General features: G+C 51.4%; 3 protein-coding genes across 3 annotated transcripts in view; 2 read left to right on the forward strand and 1 right to left on the reverse strand.

Annotated features, from left to right (window-relative positions):
* Nucleotides 1-2,095: 2,095 nt before the first annotated feature.
* Nucleotides 2,096-4,695, forward strand: LOC122388057 (43 kDa receptor-associated protein of the synapse homolog; the record flags this gene model as incomplete). The annotated part of the gene is made up of 2 exons (XM_043378836.1): nt 2,096-2,298; nt 2,729-4,695. Coding segments are annotated over 2 exons (390 nt in total), but the record flags the coding sequence as incomplete, so codon positions are not given.
* A 1,637-nt stretch (nt 4,696-6,332) lies between these two features.
* Nucleotides 6,333-9,939, forward strand: LOC122388058 (bone morphogenetic protein 1-like). The gene is made up of 4 exons (XM_043378837.1): nt 6,333-6,979; nt 7,285-7,617; nt 7,956-8,105; nt 8,697-9,939. Exons 2-4 carry the CDS (start codon nt 7,385-7,387, stop codon nt 8,701-8,703), a joined length of 390 nt encoding a protein of 129 aa, XP_043234772.1. The 5' UTR covers nt 6,333-6,979; nt 7,285-7,384; the 3' UTR covers nt 8,704-9,939.
* Nucleotides 9,940-10,033: 94 nt separating this feature from the next.
* LOC122388018 (mucin-5AC-like) overlaps nt 10,034-21,996 on the reverse strand; it is a 94,556-nt gene continuing 82,593 nt past the window's right edge. The window contains exon 14 of the mRNA XM_043378755.1: nt 10,034-11,648. Coding sequence (XP_043234690.1) covers nt 11,548-11,648 — 101 coding nt within the window. The 3' untranslated portion in view covers nt 10,034-11,547. The remainder of the gene's footprint in view (nt 11,649-21,996) is intronic.

Consider the following 21,996-nt stretch of genomic DNA (forward strand, 5'->3'; position numbering starts at 1 on the left):
GGCACATCTTATGAAATGTAATGAAAAACGTCATACTCTGCACATACAAACTGCTAATGTCAATTTACTAGCGAAAGCCGGTACAACTTCTGCCGAACACAACTTCCCCGGATGTTGTCTGCGGCTCAGAGGCACACAAATTACTTCTCAACTTCACTGTGTCAGCCGGGCGGTGCGACTGGCTCTGAAGATGAGTTAGGCGTGCAAAATTTCTCAGAGAGAAGTTCGCGCCCGGGCTAGCCGCTAGTGAAGTTCACCTAATACGATCCCATCAACGGCGCCCAGCTACATGACATAACAAAGACGTGCCGTGGGGGCGTGGGGACGTCACTGGGACGTGCCGTGGGGGCGTGGGGACGTCACTGGGACGTGCCGTTGGGACGTAGGACGTCACTGGGACGTACCGTGGGGACGTGGGGACGTAACAAGGGACGTACCGTGGGGACGTGGGGACGTCACTGGGACGTGCCGTGGGACGTCACAGAGCCTTGATGTGAGGAGAGGCACGTTACGGCGACCCCGAAAACCGACTCTCGGGATCGGATCAGCTCCATGTCAGCGGAGTAGGAGGTCGGTTTCGGCAAAACGATGCCCCCGGGCTTTCCTGCGCCCCTTTGGCGAGCACTTCTCGTCAGAACTGCTCGCCGCTCTCAGCGATCAATTGCCAAAACCCATCGAGATGAACGTTTCATTCCAGGCAATGACCTATGCTATCACAAAATTATGGCTCGATCAGGAGAGGTGAACTTCACAGAACGGTTTTGTTCTTTTTGTAATGTGGAATGAACTAAGCTTAGGAAAGAAGTATAGCCTGTTGGTATATTTCATTTGAATTAACGTACGACACTAGCAGAACTGAAGAAAAGAAATTCGCAACTTTGTGAATAAAAGGTTAAGCATTTCACATTTATAAACGGTTCAGAAAAGCGTCTGAACTTTTATCTGACTTTCAATGTAATGCCAAACTTCCAGACGTCCCAAAGCATATGTTAAATACTTCCAAGCAATATCTCCCAAAATGTGTAACAATGTTAAAATAAACGGTGCAAAGTTGTAACAGCACGGAAGGAGGATTTACGTGTTGAGTGCAATACCTTCTCATGCATAATGCACCAACGACGTGTTCAGTACGCTGAACTGTCCTAAGCGCCCGCTGTGGCGTATATGGTCGTCCGTCCGATCTATAACTATTGGCCAGAACAACATAGCTTAGGAGGGGCAGCTGTTAGAGACGAGACGTTGAATTTCATTATCATTATCATAATCACATCTCTAAAGTACTAATTTAACAGCCTGTTAGCGCCTGGACATACCTATGCGGTGTCGATAATAATTAATAGAACCACACTCTCACAAACCCCTGAAAGGCAGACATTTGCCGAATTTCAGATCCAGTAATGTCATGATGATTTGATTTGTTGTTCGCTCGTAAATCAGCCCACCAATCACGATGATATAAATCACATGTTCAATACAAGCCAGGAATGGGCTACAGCTGAGCCCCTGTTCACGATTGATGTTGATGTGGGAAATTTCGACAAGCATACAACCAAATTAGACCCTGGCTATTTGCTGTCCCGCTATTCATGCATACAATGACTATTTTGGACTTCTTTTCACTTATTTATAAAATTGAAAGTTTTTTGTGGTTGAAATACTGTAAAGTAAGACTGCAATTTTCAGCGAAATATTAACCATGTTATTTGTTAAATAGTTTAGCTGCCCCTATATCCTTTTGTGGCCATGTCTTCCCTAAATGTCTTGGCTGTCACTTTCACTATTCATTGCCCTTCCCCTTCACCAGCATACAGTCCCTGTCACCCCCCCCCAACCCTGGCTGTCACCGCTGTCACTCCTATAAGCCGACCATCACCCGCGGTCATCCCTGACTATCATGCCACTGTCCCTGACTGGTCCTCCCAATGTCCCTTACTGTCACCCGCCGCCCCAACTGTCATTCTTACTGCCCTGACTGAACTCCTGCCGTTTCTAACCGCCACTTCCCACCTGCCCCCAGCTTTTGCTGAGGAACACCCACCAGCACCTGACGGGCACCCGCCCACCGTTTCTAACCACCCCTAATCTCCTGCCCCAGCTGCTGCTAAGGAACACCCACCAGCACCTGTCGGGCATCTACGCGGCGCTCGGAGACGACGAGAACGCTCGACTGCAGGAGCGCCTGGCCTCAGTACTTACAGAGGAGATGGAGCTGTACTGTGCCGTGTGTAACCAGCCGCTTGGGCAGGAGCCGGGAAACAGTCTGGAGGCGCTGCCCTGTTCACATATCTTCCACCAACAGTGAGTGGGGACGAGGTGGATTCGCTGGTCGATCCATTCACGTATCGTTCACATGCCAGTAGGGTCAGGTAGACACTCTTCTCGCAAGGGTCTAGCGATGCTTCATTTCGATGTCAACTTCGAATATGTTGGACTTCAAAGTCAAACTTACATTGATGCCTTTCAGTATTTTATGATACCAGAGGATAACGATATTCGATCATCTATTTTCCTTTTTATCATCATGTCATCGTCAACTGTCGTCATCTTTACCTGTTCCTCTCTTTTGACACTTCTCAAATATCAGCGCTGGATAAACTTCGGACCTGAATAAATCGAGAAAATATGTAAATGTTTCACGGACGTATTGTTTGCTACCATAGTCGCCGAGTTTCTCATGCAAATTCGCTTTCTCCAGAGTGAATAATCGAGTCGCTTTTCTCTTTCACAGATGCGCTCGCGAGCTGCTCTCCAAGAGCGACCGGCGCAAGAAGAAGCGCATCTGTCCGCAGTGCCGGAAAACGGTCAACTCGCGGATGATGTTCGTGTGCTACGACGACGTCAAGTATGACGGCCACTACCCGGCCTTCCTGGCCAATAACACGACGCACGTGCAGACGCCCGACCACCCGTTGTGATATGGGCCGCCGAGCTCTGAGGTCGCGCCGGCGGGTCCGCGCGCGCCGCCGGCAGGCGCGCCGGCCGACGCGACGGCGCCGACGCCGCTGCCGGCGACGGCCCGCTGCCTGATGGCGCGCGCTGTCACCGCCGAGGCGCTCGTGCAGGCGATGACGATGCTCTGGATACAGCGGCGTGACGCGTGACGCGGGTGACACAGTGTGACGCGCGCGACCGGCCTCGGCCGGCGCGGCGCTCAGGGACTCGGCACGGGACGGTGCGTCTGGCGGCGGACAGTGGGGTGGTTTGTTGGGCTGTTGGCGGGTCGGTGGAGCCGCTCCCGGCGGCAGCGGGGGCTGGATGTTGACTGGTTGTTGTGAGCGGGTCGTGGAGCGCTGAGTGGCGGCGGAGGCGGCGGTGTCGCGGCCGCGGAGACAGCCGGTCTCTCCTGTTACACAGGGTAGAACCCGGCTTGTGTCTGTGACCTGGGCCGGACTCATCCTACCGAGGGTGACTCGCCGCAGGCACTGACCGCCGCTCAACCGAGCGTTCGGAAAGATGGGCGATTGGAAATGGAAATCATGAGCGTCGTTTGTAGGCAGAACGGCCCGGTGCTGCCTATTGTTGGTCTGTGCCAAAGGCTCTAATCTGAGAGCCTTGCAAAGGCATTTAATTGATGTCTTGACTACATCAGTTGGAAAATGTGGAAAGCAGCCTCATTGTGAGGCAGCTCGGTCACGACTATCACAGTACACCTTGGCAGAATCGACGAATCGCATCTACCGAATATCACCAGTAAGAAAGGAGCAATACTTCCAATACCACGGCGCGTTTGGTGATGGCAGTTGGTTGCCTTTGTGCTTGATGAGCCCGAGGGGCATTGACTTGTTTCTGTGCATTTGTTACGGCAGCGCAGAGTGCGCTCACGGGTTTGCGGCGCGCACGGTGCGTCGGGTTCGTCTCTGCGCTCCGATTACCTGCTCAGAGCGCCCGGCCCCACATCTGTTGTTTGACGATCTTGCGTTTGGACTATTTTGCATAGGTGCTTTCTCGAAGGACTATGAAAACAAGTGTGCCAAGCGCGTGCACGCGCGTGCGTACGTGAGCGTACGCGTGCGTGCGCGGACCGCGCGCCTTTGGGTGGTCGGGACCGGCGGCAAAGGCGGCGCCCGGTCGGCGCTCTGCGCCCCAGTGCGCCGGCCGCTGCTGCGCGGACCGCGCGTTCGCCAGACTGCCAACATGGTTGCTCATTCCCTTGCTAACTTTAAGCCTCATAGGTGTAGCTGTTGCTGTTGATGGTGGCGATATAGCTGACGAGAACTGGTGCCGAGAACCCTGACTAAATTCACCCTCCACCGGCCGACCCACAAAGTAGGATTAACTTTTGTACATGGTGTTTGATATCTCTAGTAGCGGCTTCAGTTGATTCCAGGTGACCGCATTCGCCCCGTTACCCGGCCCCAGGACTGTTGTGACGCGGCGCCGGTGCCCCCAGCCCTGCTCTGCCCCATTGAGAGATTGTTTGCCGGCTGCGTTGGTGTGAAGTGTGACGGGTGATGAGGTGAAGTGAAGTCTGCGGTTTGTGTGAATCCGAGGGCGTTATCCGGGATTCGGCGATGGATTGGTGTGAAGCATGATAATGAGGGATATTTGGAGCTGTGTGAACATGGGAAACGTTTGATTTGCGAGTGGCTCGTGGTATGTGACATATGCTCTTCTTGCCTGTAATTTTTTATCGATATTATTGAAGTCCCACTGTCTTACCAACACTTAGCTTCGAATAAATAAGTTAAACTAAGAGACCGGGCCTTTGGTTGATACAATGGCGACTGATACGTAAGCGAGTATTTGTGAGATATTTGTAGAACCGACACGATTAACTTTCCTCCGATCAGCACCTTGCAGAAGGTATTGCATGAAATAGTGCATCTGTAAAGTACAATGATTCACAATTGAATTCGTCCTTAACTTGAAAAATGAGGTATCCAGACTAAAAAAATTAATTGCTGTTCGGAGAACAAATACTTATTCGACACTGGTAACTTCTCTACATTAAACTCTTCTCAATCTATTGGTCATTTTATTGAAGAATGGAATAAGACGGTATTGACATTAAGTATCAGCGTTAACTTTTCAATCAAACTTGTAGAATGCTATTAGTAGTGGATTACGCGTGCTACACTTATCGCTTAATGACTAATTAAATAGAGTAAAGTTTTAATGGGGTAATTTAGATCCACTCTCCTTCTAAATGTCTTCTCGCTTAAAGTCGTTTGGGGATTGATCATTAGAAGAGACAACCATGATCCATTCATCATCACCAAAGGACAGCACACTTAAAACTTGATACGAATGTTTATTAGCTTTAAAACTTGATACGAATGTCTATTAGCTATAAAATGCCAACACTGCCGGTGAACATTTTGCAGTGGCTTTGGGAAAGTCAGAAAAAGGTATCCTTACAGTGTCCCATCTTTATCAAAACGCAATGAACAAAGGAAAACGGAATGACCCTAGCTTAATTGAAGCCAACACCATTCAAAGAGTTGCGTGACATTTAACGTCAAAGGAGCATAGCCGTCCTATTTCTTGATCATTAAAGTCATAGAGCTAAAGGTACGAGTCAAAGTCAAAGAGTCATAGGTAGGTAGGTACAGAACATAGGTACGCCATAGGCAAAATATTTTTTTGCACAACTTTTCATAGGACTGACATGAGACGAGCACAACGAGGATTATCTCAATATTTCTAGCATTTTGCCTTTTGGCTCTGATTGAGTTTCAGCCATCCCCGAACCGAGCGTAAGAATGGCTCGATACGAGAAGCGTCGATAACTAGTTTTTAATGAGTGACCTTAGAAATTTAGTTAAGGTAATAAGGTGCTGACACTATTGGTTTTCACTGATAATTTTTATCCATAAATCATCGCGATTATTGATATTGTGCTCATTTCTTCCGGCCGCATCGGTTGACATCTTTTTATATGCTCAAGGTAATGCACATTTAGGTATCGAGGGGCCCAAAGCATAAGCAAATTCTGAAACATGGTTTGAACCGGGACGCTCGCCACTTTCACTGCCGGTCGATGGCTAGCAAATAACAAACACCAACGAACGATTTCGCAAAGCAACCCGCATTACCAAACGGCCCGAGCTCCCATAGATCTTATTCACATTACTATTCAGTATTCACACTGAGTATCGAGGCCGGGAATATGGTGTTCGAGGCCGCCATCGCATACAAACTTTTAGTACCAGAGTAGATACTCGCAAACCCTTATCTCCACTCAAGGACTGCGACGTGTCACGGTAACACTTCTACAGTACTGGCACAGGCTAGTGGAGGCTTATCTGGCACATGCCTACTTTTATAGTATAGTACGAAAATGCTGAATGTGGCAGCTGGTAATGTCATTGCAAGAGGTATCAAGTTATTTTGACATCAAATCTTCAGTCCTTAGGGCTCTAACGATGAGCAAAAAGTAGATATATTAGTGATCCAACCCTTCTTCAGTTTATATAACATTATTGAAATATTAACATGCGTATTCATATTTGTTATTACGCTTACGAGCAGTCATTCCCAATGTGAATTCAGAAGTGATAAGTCAAAAGCGATGCAAAAGAATTACCATTTATTTTCAACCAATGAGGATTACGTGAAACATTGTCTCGTGCTTAAGGCCAAGGTCATTCATTCCTTCATACTTTTTTAGCAAAGCCAAAACAAATTTAAGCATACAAAACATGAAGTTCGAAATGGATATTTATAGTCATTGGCCATTGTCAAGCTGCTAAGCATTTTTACCGCAATCAAGTAGAGAACTAAGTCGCATTCTTTGTTTAACGTAAAAGGCAAAGTAATTTTGAACGTGAAAAGCATTGACGCGCCAATACCTAGACACAAAATGAAAATCGTCTTAGTGCGTCATACGAGTTACCTGGACTAAATTTTAAAATGTTTAAGCTCGAAGGTCGAATGAATATATTCTGTCTGATATTGGCATATCGACCGCAATATGCTATCAACAGTCATTAATCGTCACGTCTTCAAACTTCAATCTAACAGGATGATGCTGATGACGGTAAGTGTGACGCTCTCAACCCGCGCCGCATTTAGGAGTCTCGCATCCCGCATAGCCACCTTTCTGACCTTTCCCATCTACATGATTCTGTGGCTGGCATGCAATGGTATAACGTAAAAATACTGCCCTTGGTATGTCCACTCAGTCCAGTGCCCCGTTCCGTTCACAGTGTGTATTCCGTGCCTGGTATGTTCCGTGCCCTGTAGATTCCGTGCCTGGTATGTCCTGTGCCCTGTAGACTCCGTGCCTAGTATGCCCCGTGCCCTGTAGATTCCGTGCCTGGTATGTCCCGTGCCCTGTTACAGGTAGACTCTGTCCCTGCTGTGGCTCTGGCCGGTGACCGGCGCTGGGGCCGCCGCCGGGGGTCAGGGTGCCGGACTCGGCCCCAGTCAGCTCAACGACGACATGCTCGTACCGTCCGGCTGGCCGCCGTGGTCCGGTGGCCGGCGTCAGCACAAACTGCTGCGCCGGCCGCACCAGCCCGACGAGCCGGCGCTGCCGGATGCCCTGTGGCCGCCGGGCAGCAGCGGCTGGCCAGAGGTGCCCTTCTACCTATCAGAGGGGGCCGGGGCGGACGTCCGCGAGGCCTGGGAGCACGGCCGGCAGCATTGGGAGGCCAACACGTGCATCACATTCCGGTGAGGGAACTAAGGGGTGTCATAGGAGGGAGGGACCGGGAGAGATTATTTAAGCTATTAGCGTGATGGTAGAGATAAGATGATAAGTCTGGCAAGCAAAATCAGTCAGATTGTCCTCTAATGCCATTCTATACACTCGCGCAACGCTACAGCTCCGCATAGGAGAATGATACAGGCGATACGCTTCCATACGTTGGCTGTATGATCTTTGAATCTTTTCCTTATAGTTCGTCCTCGACTTCTCAGTCAGTTTGTGCTCGACTTCACTCAAACACTCATACCGCTCAGCATCAACCAGCCCTGTCTGACCCTCCCACCACTTCCCTCCTATACCACAGAGAGGTGGCGTTCCCGGCGGGCACGCGGCCCAACTGTAGCCGCCTCAGCCAGCAGCCGGTGGTATGCGTGCAGGGCGAGCCGGATGGCTGTTACTCGGATGTGGGACGACAGCTACCCTCCCGCTCGGAGCCGCCTGGCTGCAGCCGCAGGTCAGAGCCGAACGCTTAGGGAGACATGTTGTGGAGGACGGAGGTTAGTTAGACGACAAGTGATGCGTTGATTTTGTCAGGCGAAAGGCTATGTGATGTGTGTGGTGCTTAGTTGGTATTTATCCTCGTTGCATAACCAGTGCTCATGTCTGCCCTCGTTCCGTGGACGATGCATGGTTAATTTCATTTTCAAAGGATTGTTCCAAGGACATGAGGAAATATACGAGTAAAAGAATGAATGAATCAATGAATGAATGAATGTATAAATAAATGAATTAATGAAGAAATAGCGTACTACCTTTGGTCCGTGAGTGAGATAGAATCGTGGAATGATTGCACTAGGAACGGCTGTGGTGCTATGATGTCTGACTTGCATTACATTATTATTTCGGATTATTTTCAGATGGTTATAACCCGACTAGCAAAGACTGGCCGTTGGTCATCTGTTTTCCATTCAGTAAACATCCATCCTTTCCTGCCAGGCCAATGCTATTATGCATGACAAAATAGCACTTCGACAGTCATGAATATTGACGATCTTCCGAAAATGCCTGATTTCCTGTCCTGACACCATCCATTCCAACCCCAAAGGTGTTGAACCTGGACCCGGAGATCTGTAAACAAACGACGGTGATCCACGAGATCGGGCACACCGTCGGCCTGGCTCACGAGATGTCGAGGCCAGCAGCGCGCCGACACCTCAAGGTGAACTTTCACCACATGCGTCTGTCACCGAACCTGTGGGCCCAGTCCCAGGTGTGCGACCTGGCCGCCTCGCGCGTGCCCTACGACTACCTCTCCATCATGCACTACAGCACGTTCGCCGGCAGCCGCGACGGCCAGCCCGTGTTCGTGACACGAGACCCACTGCGTCAGCACCTGGTGGATCACAATGATGACGTGCGCTTCATCGCCGGCCTCCCGGGACTATCCCATCTGGATCGGTATGTCATCAACACAGAGTATGGCTGCGAGCAACTGTGGGCGGCGGCACACTGCGGAGGGAGGATCACGCCCTGCCGGAACCTGGGCTACATGGGCGCCGACTGCCGCTGTGTGTGCCCACGCAGTCACCTGGGAGCATTCTGTCAGATCAGCACGCAGCCGCTGTGGCCGCGACCGGCCTGTGTGCGCACCGTGACAGAACCAGAGGAGTTCTCCCTCTCCAGCGCGGGTATGGGGTCAGACACGAGCGGCGGCCAGAGTCGTGCACTGTGCTGGTGCGCGGTGCCACTGGAACGCTCGCCCGTGTGGAGGTGCACGCAGCGACGTTCCTAGCAGTAGCACTCGCCAATCTCAGTGTCCCAAGGCTAGCGCGTGATGCCTGCGGTCTTGGACTTTCCGTGCTTGTTCTTCCAGGCACTGCAAGCGACGGGCGCAATGAATGTGTGGACACATTCGTGTCTACCCCAGAGAAGGGGATCCACGTGCCCCACCGCGCCGCTACGCTGCACGTGCGCGTACATCAGGTCACAACGCACCTAGAGCCGGTGCTGCGCCAGATTCGTATCCGCGTCTCGTTTGTCGCCGACGCGGCGGCGCAACTGCGTGTGGAGCCGGTGAACGGGGAAGGTAGGATGCTGGACGCGCTCACTCGATACCACGCCAGAGTGGCCGAGGTCGTGGAGAGAGTGGACCCGGAGGCGGCGGGAGGAGCCACCCGGACGGGAGAGAGGGGACTGGTGACGGGCGTGGTGCTGGTGTTGGTGGTGATTGCTGCGAATAGATAACACAAGCGGGTGGTTTGTCTAGGAAATATGAAATTGGGGTAGTCGCAGTGGGAAGAACGTAGCTAAGTTTGTATGTATATTGTGAAAATATATTTGATATCCGAGCGGGTCTCTTCCTCAAAATGAGTAAAAGATCATTAATAGATCACTTGAGTGTCCTTACAAAGCCACTCAATCGAGTTGACAAAAAGCGCAAAATCTTGGCTGAGAATACCGTTTATTACAAAGATGGTCGAACACATAGGCTTCCACACCCGACAGCTGCGAACAAAAATGGTGCGTTACAATTCTCACACAAGTGAAAAACAGTCGAATCAAGTGACACACGAGAGTTACACTTCGACAAGGTAGCCCACACCACATAGAACGGGGACCGTTACCACTGAGAAAATGGGTGGGAGATGAAACAAAATGACCAAAGGATGCAAACTTCGTTGCGATGAACCAGCATTGTTATACACAGCTCATTCAATGGTATTCAGACCTCCAATACCGAGTTTCAAATCCATCAAGATGTGTGAACATCAACACTCATAAGCAAGAAACAACAAGCTGAAGTTTGACCGACCACCGCAGATACCAAAATGCACCATTCTCTCAGCTCGAGCGCGTCCCTCTGAAAGCATTTCAAATAGTCTGGCAGTGATAGATGCTGAATTTTGAAATCAACGAAAACATCCTCAGACCACAAAAGTCGGCCACTTTTCTCCCCGCGCCGGTCTGTATTAATTCGCCTGCCAGACAGCTCCGAGCCGCTCCACAAAGCGTCCGAATAAAACATCGGCCGGCCCCTCATACATTTCGCCGCGTCGAACATAGCCGGGCCGACGACAGTTTCTGGAGACTGGCACATCACTTTGCCGCTCGATGGCGCCCTTTGTGTGACCGTCGGAAGTGAACGGTGACCGTCGAACGCCGTCCGGTACCGACAAAAGGAGCGGCGCGACAACACCCTTTGACACGAGACACTGGGGAATGTTGTACACGGGCACACAGGCCGCCGCCGGCCGACGCTGAATACAGATGAACAGGTAGGTGTCGGTCGTAAGAACAGCAAGTCCGGCTGGATGTCAACAGGGCGGAACGGACTTTGACTTGGATACGAGAAAAGAATATGATAGTGCTTGGTTATGGACCTTGTCGTGAGTGTTTCAACGTGAAATAAAACGGTATTCGTCCAGAACTCAACATAATCCAAGTGCTAATGTATTAGCTTCTGTTGACATCTAAACACTACCAAAGAGCCACCTACCGAGTTAAATTAAAAATACTGAACGCTCACTAGTCGCGGACCGATCCTGGCCTCGCGCGACATCTATGGTGTAGAACTGGAACTAAGGCCATACCGTCTCCCAGAGCACCGGTAGCGACACCTACGTCTCGGGGTCCGTGGCCTCGCCTCTCAGCGAGAGAGAGAGGCGCCCTCAGTCGGTAGGGAGGTGACAATCTTTGCCACATTTTTCACACACTGTTCTTGGTCGAAATCCTACCCTCACGCAAACGCCGATTGTCTGCACAGTGATGGTCTCTCGAAGTTGTTGAAACGCTAGAAGCTGCACATTTACACCTCTGCGCAGGCGTAGTCCCCACTGTCTCAGTATTTATAAGTAGATGGAGATGTCGCGGAACGGCGCTGTAGTGCACGGACAGACCGAACCTCTCAGTCTCGTCCCACTCAGCTGACGTTTAGAGACGAGACGCGTCCGGCCGCCTCAGCTGCCGGCGTTCTTCAGGTTCTGTTTGTCTGTTGTCGCTTCTCCTGGCAGTTGTGGCACACGAACACGCCGCCGAAGCCCAGGCTCTCGATTACACTCTGAAACAGCAGGCGGGTCAGGAGGTCGTAGATGACTGCGCCCGTACTGCTGGAGGTGACGATAGCGGTTCCCACGCGCCGCATGGGGAGGAGCAACGCACTGGGTGCGGTGTGATGTGGGAAAGCGGCGCCGCGCCGCCGTCTGACGGGGGGGCTGTTGAATGCAAAATACGGCACAGCCGGTCGGTCACCGACTTTCCAATTTGTCATGAAACGTGATAGAAATCGATTAAGGATTGCCGATGAAACCAAACTCGTTGCGTGGCGGTCTCTGCACTGGTGATAGCGATTTAAAACGGTGCTTGGGATGCCCGAGTCGCATATTTTACTTCTAGAAACCCACTCACAGACTTTATTGGATGACTATAATAAATAGCAGAAATCACTCGGACTGCTGCATCACTTAGCTCATAGCACGATCAGCAAAGCTCCACACTAGATAAGGCGTCACGAGGCTATTAGCATCCACGCATCTCTCGGGTGATCTATATATCCGCCTCACGCCCATCCGTGTTCATTGTCTGCCGCACGACTCTGGACCGGGCACGGCGATCGCCCCGTCCCACGCCGTCCTTTTGCGGCGCTCCATTGGCGAGAGCGCCGGCGCACCACGGGTGACCGCCCATGACACACAGCTCTGCCCCCGCTGTGACGGACGCGGAACAGCGGTCACAATATCCGTTAGTTTGTGATCAGATGAACCATCGGCCCACTGTCAGACTACTGTCGGACCAATGTCATCCACAGCGGCAGACTAAAGAGAGGCACAACGCTATCAAACCTAACCGGTCGACAGGTCACCGACCTTCGCTCGGGTCAGTGACACGTCAGGGGTCACTGACCCCTTCCTCCACTGACTACACAAGCTGTATTCACGATTACTATCCGGGCTACCGGTCCTACAAACCAGTGAAAAAAGAACGCTGGGGGTACGCATGGGACTGGTTCTACGGCCGTTAACGATATCTTGCCCCAATTGTGCATAAGAACTTATCGCACCGATCGATAAGACAACTAAACAAATGGGGAATGTGCCGACTCAGAGGTTACATCGGCGGTCACTACAGCATTTGCTCACAACACGATTGTCTTTATCGCCAATATGTAAAGCCAGGTACAAAGGGATCAGTGTTGTCAGACGTCACTCCTTATGTAACACATCCTCCGGTCCTAATGTACAGGTAGAAAGAGTCGACTGAATATCCAGCTATTAATGCTAATGAGCGAAAGATAGCAACTTCAAACATTAGGGGAGAGTGGGGTAAGATGCCCAGGGTGGGAAAGACGCCCCACCCCCTCTAGCGACGAAACAAAGAATCGGACCTGGAAATTAATGTTCTTAGCGTAAAGCGGAAGCCTGCCTGTTAACGGCACAAAAAATTGCGAAGCTCAGTTGGGCAACGGCTGGCTGATGACTGCATGTTTTTTATTTGCTGCTTTCAAAAAATATTTTGGTGTCAGAACATTGCAAATATCAAAGAAGGTAAATAATTTTTGCGTCCCTTGCTATAGTCGTGATACATTAGCATGCGTGTACTGTGTCCCAAACAGTTTGTTTCATGGTGTAGTTTTATGGCTAACAAATTGTACTGATTTAATGTTACTTCGGTACCTTGGGGTAAGATGCCCCCTGTCCTGATGGGGAAAGACGCCCCCCTAAATCCGTAGGCTGTCCTTCAAACAGCCCGTCAAATCATTTATTACATACTTGTGATGTAGACAAAAGCCGATCTGGGACTATTGAGAGTCCAGTACGGTCGGGTGCTCCCCATGCCGGTCTCTCGGCCCACATAGCGACTTTTTGGGCGGCATCTGACTCTGAGAGCCCTCACGACGGCCCCTGTGGGCTCCTTATTGGCTCCAGGGCCCATCACGACATCCTTTGAGGGCTCCCACGTTGGCCCCACGGGCCGCACTGGCATCGGAGGTCCCCACGATGGGCTCGAGGGCCCTCAAGCATCATGAAGACCTATAAGAGCCCCACAGTGAACACCTGAAAGCTGGATATTTCCTTGTCGTGACAAGGAAACAAACATTGAAATACTCATCAAATTGGTAGCAAAACACACAATAATGCGCCAAAAATAAGAACCGTCCCCCTAGTATCCCTTTGTTTACGTCCCTGCTCCGGGCAGAAGCCATGAAAGAAAAAAAGGCGGCTAAAAACTCTAGGCAATTTGAAAAATTCGAAAACAAATGGGGGAATGTTATAAAATTCTACAAAACATAGGCACCGATTGAAATGTGATGGCCGCCGCCGTCACCGCCGCCGTCGTCGCCATCCCGGTCGCTGCTGTCGGGGGGACCTGGGCTGCCCGCCCTCGCCGCCTCCGGAGAATGGCTGCCGCTGCCTGGCTGCTCGGCCTGCGCTGCCGTCGGCCGCGTTTCGGCTTCCTGCGTCGCCGCGGTGGCCGTGTTGGTGGCCGTTCCCTGGTGGAGCTGATCCGGCTGCTGTGCGCTGATGTGCGTTCTGACATTTGTAACCGGGACGGACGCCGGCACCGATACCCGAGTGGTGTCATACCTGTCAGCTGACGCGCCGCGCGTCCGTCTCGCGGTGGGTGGGTGGGGCCCCCACCGTGGGGGAGGGGGCTGTCGACGAGATGAGCTGAACTCCGCTCTTAATGCGATGTTGCAATGCGTCGTGCGTCAACTCCGTGCTCCGTGCCCGCGCCCCGTGAGAGCCGGGCTGTGGAGGCCGCCGGCGGGCGGGCCGCGCTTTGGGCGCTGCCGACGACGGGCCATATGTACGTAAATGTCTCCGCGGCCTCTGTATTCGGTTGGTGGTGGGTGACGACCGCTGGCATGCCGGAAGGGCTTGTGGTTCAGAATGGTGATAATGATCTAGTTGATATGCTATTTATGCAGTTTCATGTGCTCTTTACTGCATCTTTTGTGGGCGGATCGCGGAAGAGTGGAAGTGTGATGGATGACTGGACTGTGGCAGTAATGCTGTTTATTTGACAATAAATGCACTTAAAAAAAAAAAAAAGAGCCCCACAGTGGTCTCCGAACGCCACCACGGAGGCTTGTTTGGCCGCGCTGGACTATGATGGCCCTAACGATGACCTCTGAAGCCCCTTACGACTACTTTTGAGGGCCCTTATGATGACGTTTGGTGTCTACTGCAGGCTCGAAGGGACTACTGATTCGTTCAGGCGATTCACGTGCCCATTTATGTCACTTATAGTGCAGGGGGCATCTTTCCCAACGTCAGGGGGCGTCTTTCCCACCCTGTGGGGTAAGATGCCCCCTTTCACTTCTTCAGGAAAATGCTTAATAGCAAAAAAGTAATAATATTTCAGGCACGAAAGTGTGATATTTTTGGAGCAAAATGATGTCGGCTTCCGTTGAAACTCCAAGTTTTTGCTTTCCCATCGTCATTTTCGAATAATATATGACACAGTAAAACCCTGGGCATCTTTCCCCACTCTCCCCTACGCATAAAATATTTCTCATGTTCATTATTCTATGTTCATTTAAGCGGAAACCGATAATCAGCTTAACCGTGGACCAATGATGATAAACATAATTGAAAATATATTCCAATAAGTATTTCACTCCTTCACCGTCCATCCGGTCTACATAAAGGGGAAGTAGTTTACACCACACAGGAAGGTCGCCGTTCCGAACAGCGAGGCCGCCGTCCCGAGGGCTGCTCGTCTGCCGCCGGGGGCGACCGGGCGCGCCAGAGACCTTGGCGGAATGTGCGCGTCCCCGCACCTGGCCTGCGAAGGACGGTCTCGGCCCCTGGTCCAGGCACCCTCCTCCCAAGGTTACCAGACAGGGGTCACTGAGCCAGAACTGAGCCCGGAAAACACACAGAGATTCCCTCGGAGGAGGCTCCGGCCTGTCAATGACCGCCCGTGGGAGTAGGAGATCGATACCGCCCACCGGAGTCACGTTGTTATGTGTGAGAGTGATGTTTGGTGCTCTCTGTAAACAAATGTGCAGCGACACGTGAATAATCACCTGATGGGCGGGCCACAATTTCTCTTGTTATGAATGGTGATATAAGTGTAATGAACTTCACAGAAGTGATGCATCACACGGATGCTGCGCGATATTCACTATGCATACCCCACAAACTTCGTAACGCCCTTGATTGTCCGTGGGCGCTCCAACTCCTAATGTGCTGGTCAATTATGCATGCATTGCATTAGGGTTATCGAACTTCCCTGTGCAGATCGTCCTCCTGGCCATACGGCAGGGTCAAACACTGCCAGCGGGTGCCCAGCCAGAGCTCCCCTGCCAGATAGACGTACACGCTGCATACCACCGGGGTAAAATACGGTCCCGGAGTCCGCGGAGCAGCTGGCACAATGACGAGCAGAGGTCAGGCGCCATGTATCGGTGGTCGGCAGGGGTTAACGCTCGTTCTCTGCCGCCCTGTCCGGTCGAACACAGCCGTGGGACGGCCGGACTAGACACGGGGCGGCAGGGTGGAACCATCGCACGACGATCGGAGGCGCTCAGCGGTCACGTCTGCTCGGCGCGGGTCACCGCCCGGCCTGCCAAGGTCGTGAGGTCAACAGCGGCCGTCGGCGGCGTCATAACACTGGACTATTCGAGCCATATCTGTGACGGTGGCGTTAGGGAGCCCCGGCGGCGCAGGTCGCAGAGGCGGGGGCGGGCGGGCTGCCCCGGCTCTCGGAAGCGGCTCGGCAGATCCAAGGTGAGCCAGTATCATCTGTAGACTGAGGCGAGCCCAGAGGCGGGGTGGCGGCGGCAGGGGCCCGTACCGGCGCCTCCAGCCGGCGGGTCTGGCTGTATCAGCCCGGGGTGCATACCAGAGAGCCCTTACAGGGAGGCGACTACTTTGAAGAGCAGAGGCACAAGTTAGTGCCAATAACAAAGAATCAAGCGAAGAAGGCAGCAAGAAAGACAGAAACAAGTTCACCTTTATCGCTAATATTCCGTGATAAAAGAACACTGACTACAAAATTTAGCCGTATGGGATATGCGAGACGAATTGCAAGATGCGAAGGTCAATGTGTTCGTATCACGAAAAGTGAAAAGAGGAGGGAATATCGGGATGCATGAATGGCAGGAATGCGCACTTTTCGCCAGGTGCAAGGTCATTCCTTTCTGGCCACCCTCCACGAGTATGCCGTAATAAATAATAATGCCTCAGCAACCAAAAACGGTGGTAGCTTCCATTCGGGCTCGAGATGGCGATATCACCAACGTTCGAAAAAGCTATATAAAACAGGATATAATCTGACACAAATTGAAAAAGGACGAAAGTCACCATCACCAAAGTCGTGGGAACTGATTACTACATCAACCACAGCGAATCGCTCCACCTCGAGAGTCCGTTACAGGCCCACTTATCACTTTATTTCCTCACTGGTAAACGTTTTGCGGTTGTCCTCGCAATCGGTGATCACCGTCGTGACGCTCACAAGTCACAACGAAGGACGCTGACGACAGAGCCGACAATTCCTGACTCCATTTCACGACGTACCACAATTAAACGGATCCAAGACACAAAGCTCCCATCGGAGGGCGGCACGCACTACACACGGACAGCAGCAAAGCACCTCAGTATCCAATCTGATTTGACCTTCTGACCATGACTACCGGCACCCTCACACAATAACCTAACACAAGCGCCAGGGGCACTTGCCGTCTAACTAATGAAGCAATTATCACTTCGTTCCACCTGAGAAGCGAGTGAGCACGCACTAAGGCGACACTCACGGATGTCACCACTGTTAATGGCCTCACGTCTGTGAGCGATTAACCACATTGCACAGACTACCGTGTCACCCTGTAGGGGACACTTGGGTGATTATCATCGCCCAGCCGCTGAGGTGGTTAGATTCCGAGTCCTGTTCCGTGATTGAGTCGTCAGGAGAGCTACAGAGCTACAAACTGACTTCTTCACGAGAGGGTGACTCTGCAACAGTACTGCGAGGCCAGGTGTCGAGAGAAAACACGGTAGTTTGCGCGAGTTGCAGTTTGCTCGAGCGAAGGCCACATTACATACCAGACGACGCACCACCTGGCTTCGGGTTGACAGCTACGATAAAGGACCACGGAACGTTTATTGACGCAACTCAAACACTATCGCCTGCTATTGTCCCGCGAAAATCAACACAGGAAAAGATAATTGGCATAAGTACACACCAACGTAAACGCGGAGCAAGGTCGTCTCCGAGATTCACGAATCGTATTTGTTATAACTAACGAGCGTGCTTCGTTCAGTGTTGAGGCAAACAACATTTTAGCACTTGTGAAAAATATAACGTAGCCTCCGAAACAGATTGTCGACCTTCAATGGTCACCATAACTTTTATGGACCTGTGTGTTGCGTATTTCTTGTGTGTGTGGTAATAAAAACTCGGCATGAAAAAAAAAACTTTTATGGACCTCCTCGCCATGGTGTCTAAGCTTTTTGCTGTTTTACGCAACCCGTGAAGGATAGCTGCGCGCGGCTTACGAACGATCAATCACCGGTACCACACTCATTACCTACTGACGGCACCTGCCGCAGACAGGCTGCTTAATCGTCTTTTGTCATAATCTATCGTGGACTGAGAGGTAAAGGGATTGGGATGCTTGGCCGAAACAGAACAATAAGTGTAACCCAAATGTTGGAATTGTATTTATCGCACATGTGCTAGAAACAACAATGCAGTCAAAGCGAGAAGACGTTTGCCATGCCATTATCTAGTTTAACTCATTTTCGCATCTCCCGACAAGAGACCTTCTGAGCGGGCGTGGCTATTGAAAGTGTGATAATAGCCCCATGCTATGAGGAGCACTGCTCCTACAAGATCTACCAGAGATTTCTTGCGGCAATTTGTATGCCATGGCCCTCCAGGCCATGCAGGCCTGAAGGGTAATTGTTTTCTAAGCCATGACTGTCAAGACTGATCCCTGGATGAGCCACAACCGAACTTTCACCTTTTTGTCAATTCTGCATCGTGCAGTTTCACATGTTCTTGCCGCGGCTCGTTTTGATGACCCGAGTCGCTCTAAACGCCAACCAGAGGACTTTCACACAGCAACGATCGAGGAGCGGCGCAAGCTACGTAAAACGAGAAAGTATAGCGGATGCGATGCCGAGAGCCGTGTTCAGACGCTAAAGCAGGTGAAATGAGCTCAACCATCACCATGGCCAGTCTACACTAACTTGGGTGCTAACCGTTCCTTGGGAAGGATTACTTCTCTGTTCTGTTCGCGACTGTTCGCGACGTCTCAAGGTTATCCTGTGTTTCATACTGAATTCCAGTCTCCATTAATTTTTCCTTCCAGTCATGCATCTCAATAAGATTCACATCATCCTTAGCCTACCCGTCAATCCATCAGAATAAATATTGAATACCGCGGACCGATAAGTCACAAAGTATCTCAATAATTCGTCGATTACTGGGAGCTGTCACACTGATCCTGTTTCGATTCGGTCTTACATCGACCTCGTCTTTATGTAAGACAGCTGCCACCCGTTCAGGCACGTACTCCAAACGGCTCTCGACTTCCTTCGCCAGCGTCATCCAGCCCCAGCTGAGACCCCAATCCATCCTGACACAATGGGCACTCGCACTGTGGCGAAACCAGCTAATGTTTCTTCTTTTGTGCATGTTAACTGATCACCAAAATATGCAGCGCCCGGCCTGTCCTAACCCGACCTCCGCCTAATCCTCTTAGCCCAGCCCTGGCGACTGCGCCCCAGGGTATGGTTGCATCGATCGCCGCAAATCAGAAACGGACACGGCATCGCCTCACAAATGGCGGCGATCACGGCCGTCACGATCGCTCATCGCCGCCAAATCTCGCCCATAACTCGTCGTCGCCGGCCGGTTCTGTCCTCAAATGGAAGGCGGGTCCGACACGGCAGTAAATCACCAGTTGCCTCACAGTCACCCACGGACAGCGAGCTTCAGCGAGGCTTCAACAAAGCTTCAGCAGCTCTCGCAGCAAGAGAACTTGGAGGACAGCTACGCCAGATAGCGAGATGGATATTGGGGGTAGTTACCTCAAGGTAGTGCTGTCCTCGCAGCGATTGCAGCAATATCCGATCCGTCAAACGTATCTTTTCAGCAGAAACAAGGACGCTCATTAAGCCCGTCCTGACTCCTGAGTCTGAATACCCTCCCTACACTGATCACTTTTGCATGCATCCCAGCGGCTCAATCGGCCCGACCTAGTCCAAAGTTACGAGCTGTGTTCATCTCTCATCGTGCAGCGACCTGGTAGACGACCTGAGCACCCTTGGTAGACGTTGCTAACCGGCCGGCCGCTGACCCATGCATCCCCGCTCGTGAAGAGGGCGAGCAGTGACCCTCCGCCAAAGGGCAGGCTAAAGACGCCCCGCCGATCTCTGCACCGACCAGCGCCGGGGTTAGTGACTTCATGCCAGCAGGGGTGAGAAGGCGTGGGCCGTGCCGCGCCCAGGTGTAGCTGAGGTGGGGTCACTGGCCAACATGCTGCACAGTGTAATGCACACCCACGTCCCACAGTGTTGTTGCTGCCTTCAAAGCGTCCTGACCGCAAATGACATCTCCGGAACTCTCTGAGTTGACAGCAACACTTCAGCTGGCTTCCCGAACCGGCCGCTCAGTAATCTGGTCCGTGACCGGGCGGTCACTTTCGCCAGATCTGGCTCGTTACCGGCAGACCGCTCCACCCACGCAATCAATTCACCCCGTCATCTCTCGGTCTGTGGGTGATGGTGTAAAACGGAAACAAGTCTCCGTAAGCCAGCCGGAGCTGCGGCAGCTAGCAATACCGTCCGGTCGGACAAAGCTCGACAACACCAGCCCAGACCGGAAAAAGCGGGGCGATTTTTTTAGGATCCGCAACGTGGTACAGCAGACATCGAATGGCAATACATGATGCCTGGGGTCTCCAGAAGCACGAAGTTATGCCAAGCCAGGCTATTTAACAATTAAAATGCTTCTTCCTTTCTTCCCCAAAGCACCAAAGACAAACAAACCACAGGAATGCCTCAATGCATCATACTGGATCATCGTACCCCGGAAACGGTTAAAATCTGCCGTCCCCACATTTGCAACAAAATTAACCATGCAGATGATTGATTCGCTGCAACAAATTTGCATCATGGTTCTCCCAGCTCTGGCCTTCATGTTCAAGGCTGGTATAAGTTGTTTTGCATCGTGTCATGCTCGCTAATGCGTGTACCTGGGGAGTCACGTTACGGTCATGAGTTGATAAACGACAGAATATTGGGTTAATTCAATTAACAAACCATTGAAATTCAGCTCACCGTACTCCAATGCCAAAGATAAACGCACACCATCTCAGATAAACGAGCTGCCGAAGCTCATCTACCATTATCGCTAACCGTTCCAGCAAGATCGCCACAACTCACGACAGCGTAATTGTATAATTACACGGCACGCTGATTACACTGCTACCGGCTACTGGTGAGACGCCGCGCAAATAAGACGGTCGGCCCATTAATCGGAGACCTTCGATCTGGCCGGGGCGGGGTCCGGCTCGTCCCCCGCTGTGCATGAAGGCACGCCGCTCGTGATGGGAGCGGCCCCGCCCTGTCCCTCAGTGAGACCAAAGAACCACACCCCTTCTAAGTAGCTCGTCTTTCGGAGGCGGCGCTTCACTCAGTATCCGCTTTTAGCAATGCTCGAATTCAGGATTAACTTCGTCTTTCGGAGGCGGCGCTTGACTCAGTATCCGCTTTTGATAATGCTCGAATTCAAGGCTTTGTGTGATTGTTCAATGTTCAGGCTCCCCATGGCTCCTGATGATTACGGCCCCCAGTCCTTTTTATCGTGGGTTCAGGCTTCAAATCGAGGTCATTTTGATTCAATTTGGAACAATCAGGGGATCATGTTTGGCATTCGCCATCGATATTGACACATCGCAGCTACTTTTCACATAATCATTATTAATGAAAAAGATCAATAATGAGCGATATACTCAGGGAGAAAAAAACATAAATTGATCACGGAGGATTATATGAATATTAAAGAAAATAAATTAAATGATAACCAAAGGTTGACCCATACTGCAACCTAGTTATCGGGGCACCATAATGAGTGGGACTCGGCAGAGAAGCATCTCGTTCATATCAGTAGAGGTGGGGTAGATGATTGTGTATCTGACTTCAAAGAGCGGTGACCCAAAATCAGACATAATCAAACCAGGGCTATTTGCGAAACTGGACCGAATTCCGCAACAACTTTCGCTGAGGGCTGAGCGCATCAATTTTATCGTAATGGCCCGGTTGACATCAAATGAGTGTAGCGTTCACTCCCGACCGCGTCTGCAGAAGAGTCTGTGATCAGTGTCCCGTTACACGACCAATGAGAAACATTGACTAGCGGTAGCTGTACCCTGTACAGACTGCCCCGAACTG

The sequence above is a fragment of the Amphibalanus amphitrite genome, unplaced genomic scaffold (genome assembly GCF_019059575.1).
Source record: "Amphibalanus amphitrite isolate SeventyFive unplaced genomic scaffold, NRLGWU_Aamphi_draft 000306F_arrow, whole genome shotgun sequence".
Classification (NCBI taxonomy): domain Eukaryota; kingdom Metazoa; phylum Arthropoda; class Thecostraca; order Balanomorpha; family Balanidae; genus Amphibalanus; species Amphibalanus amphitrite.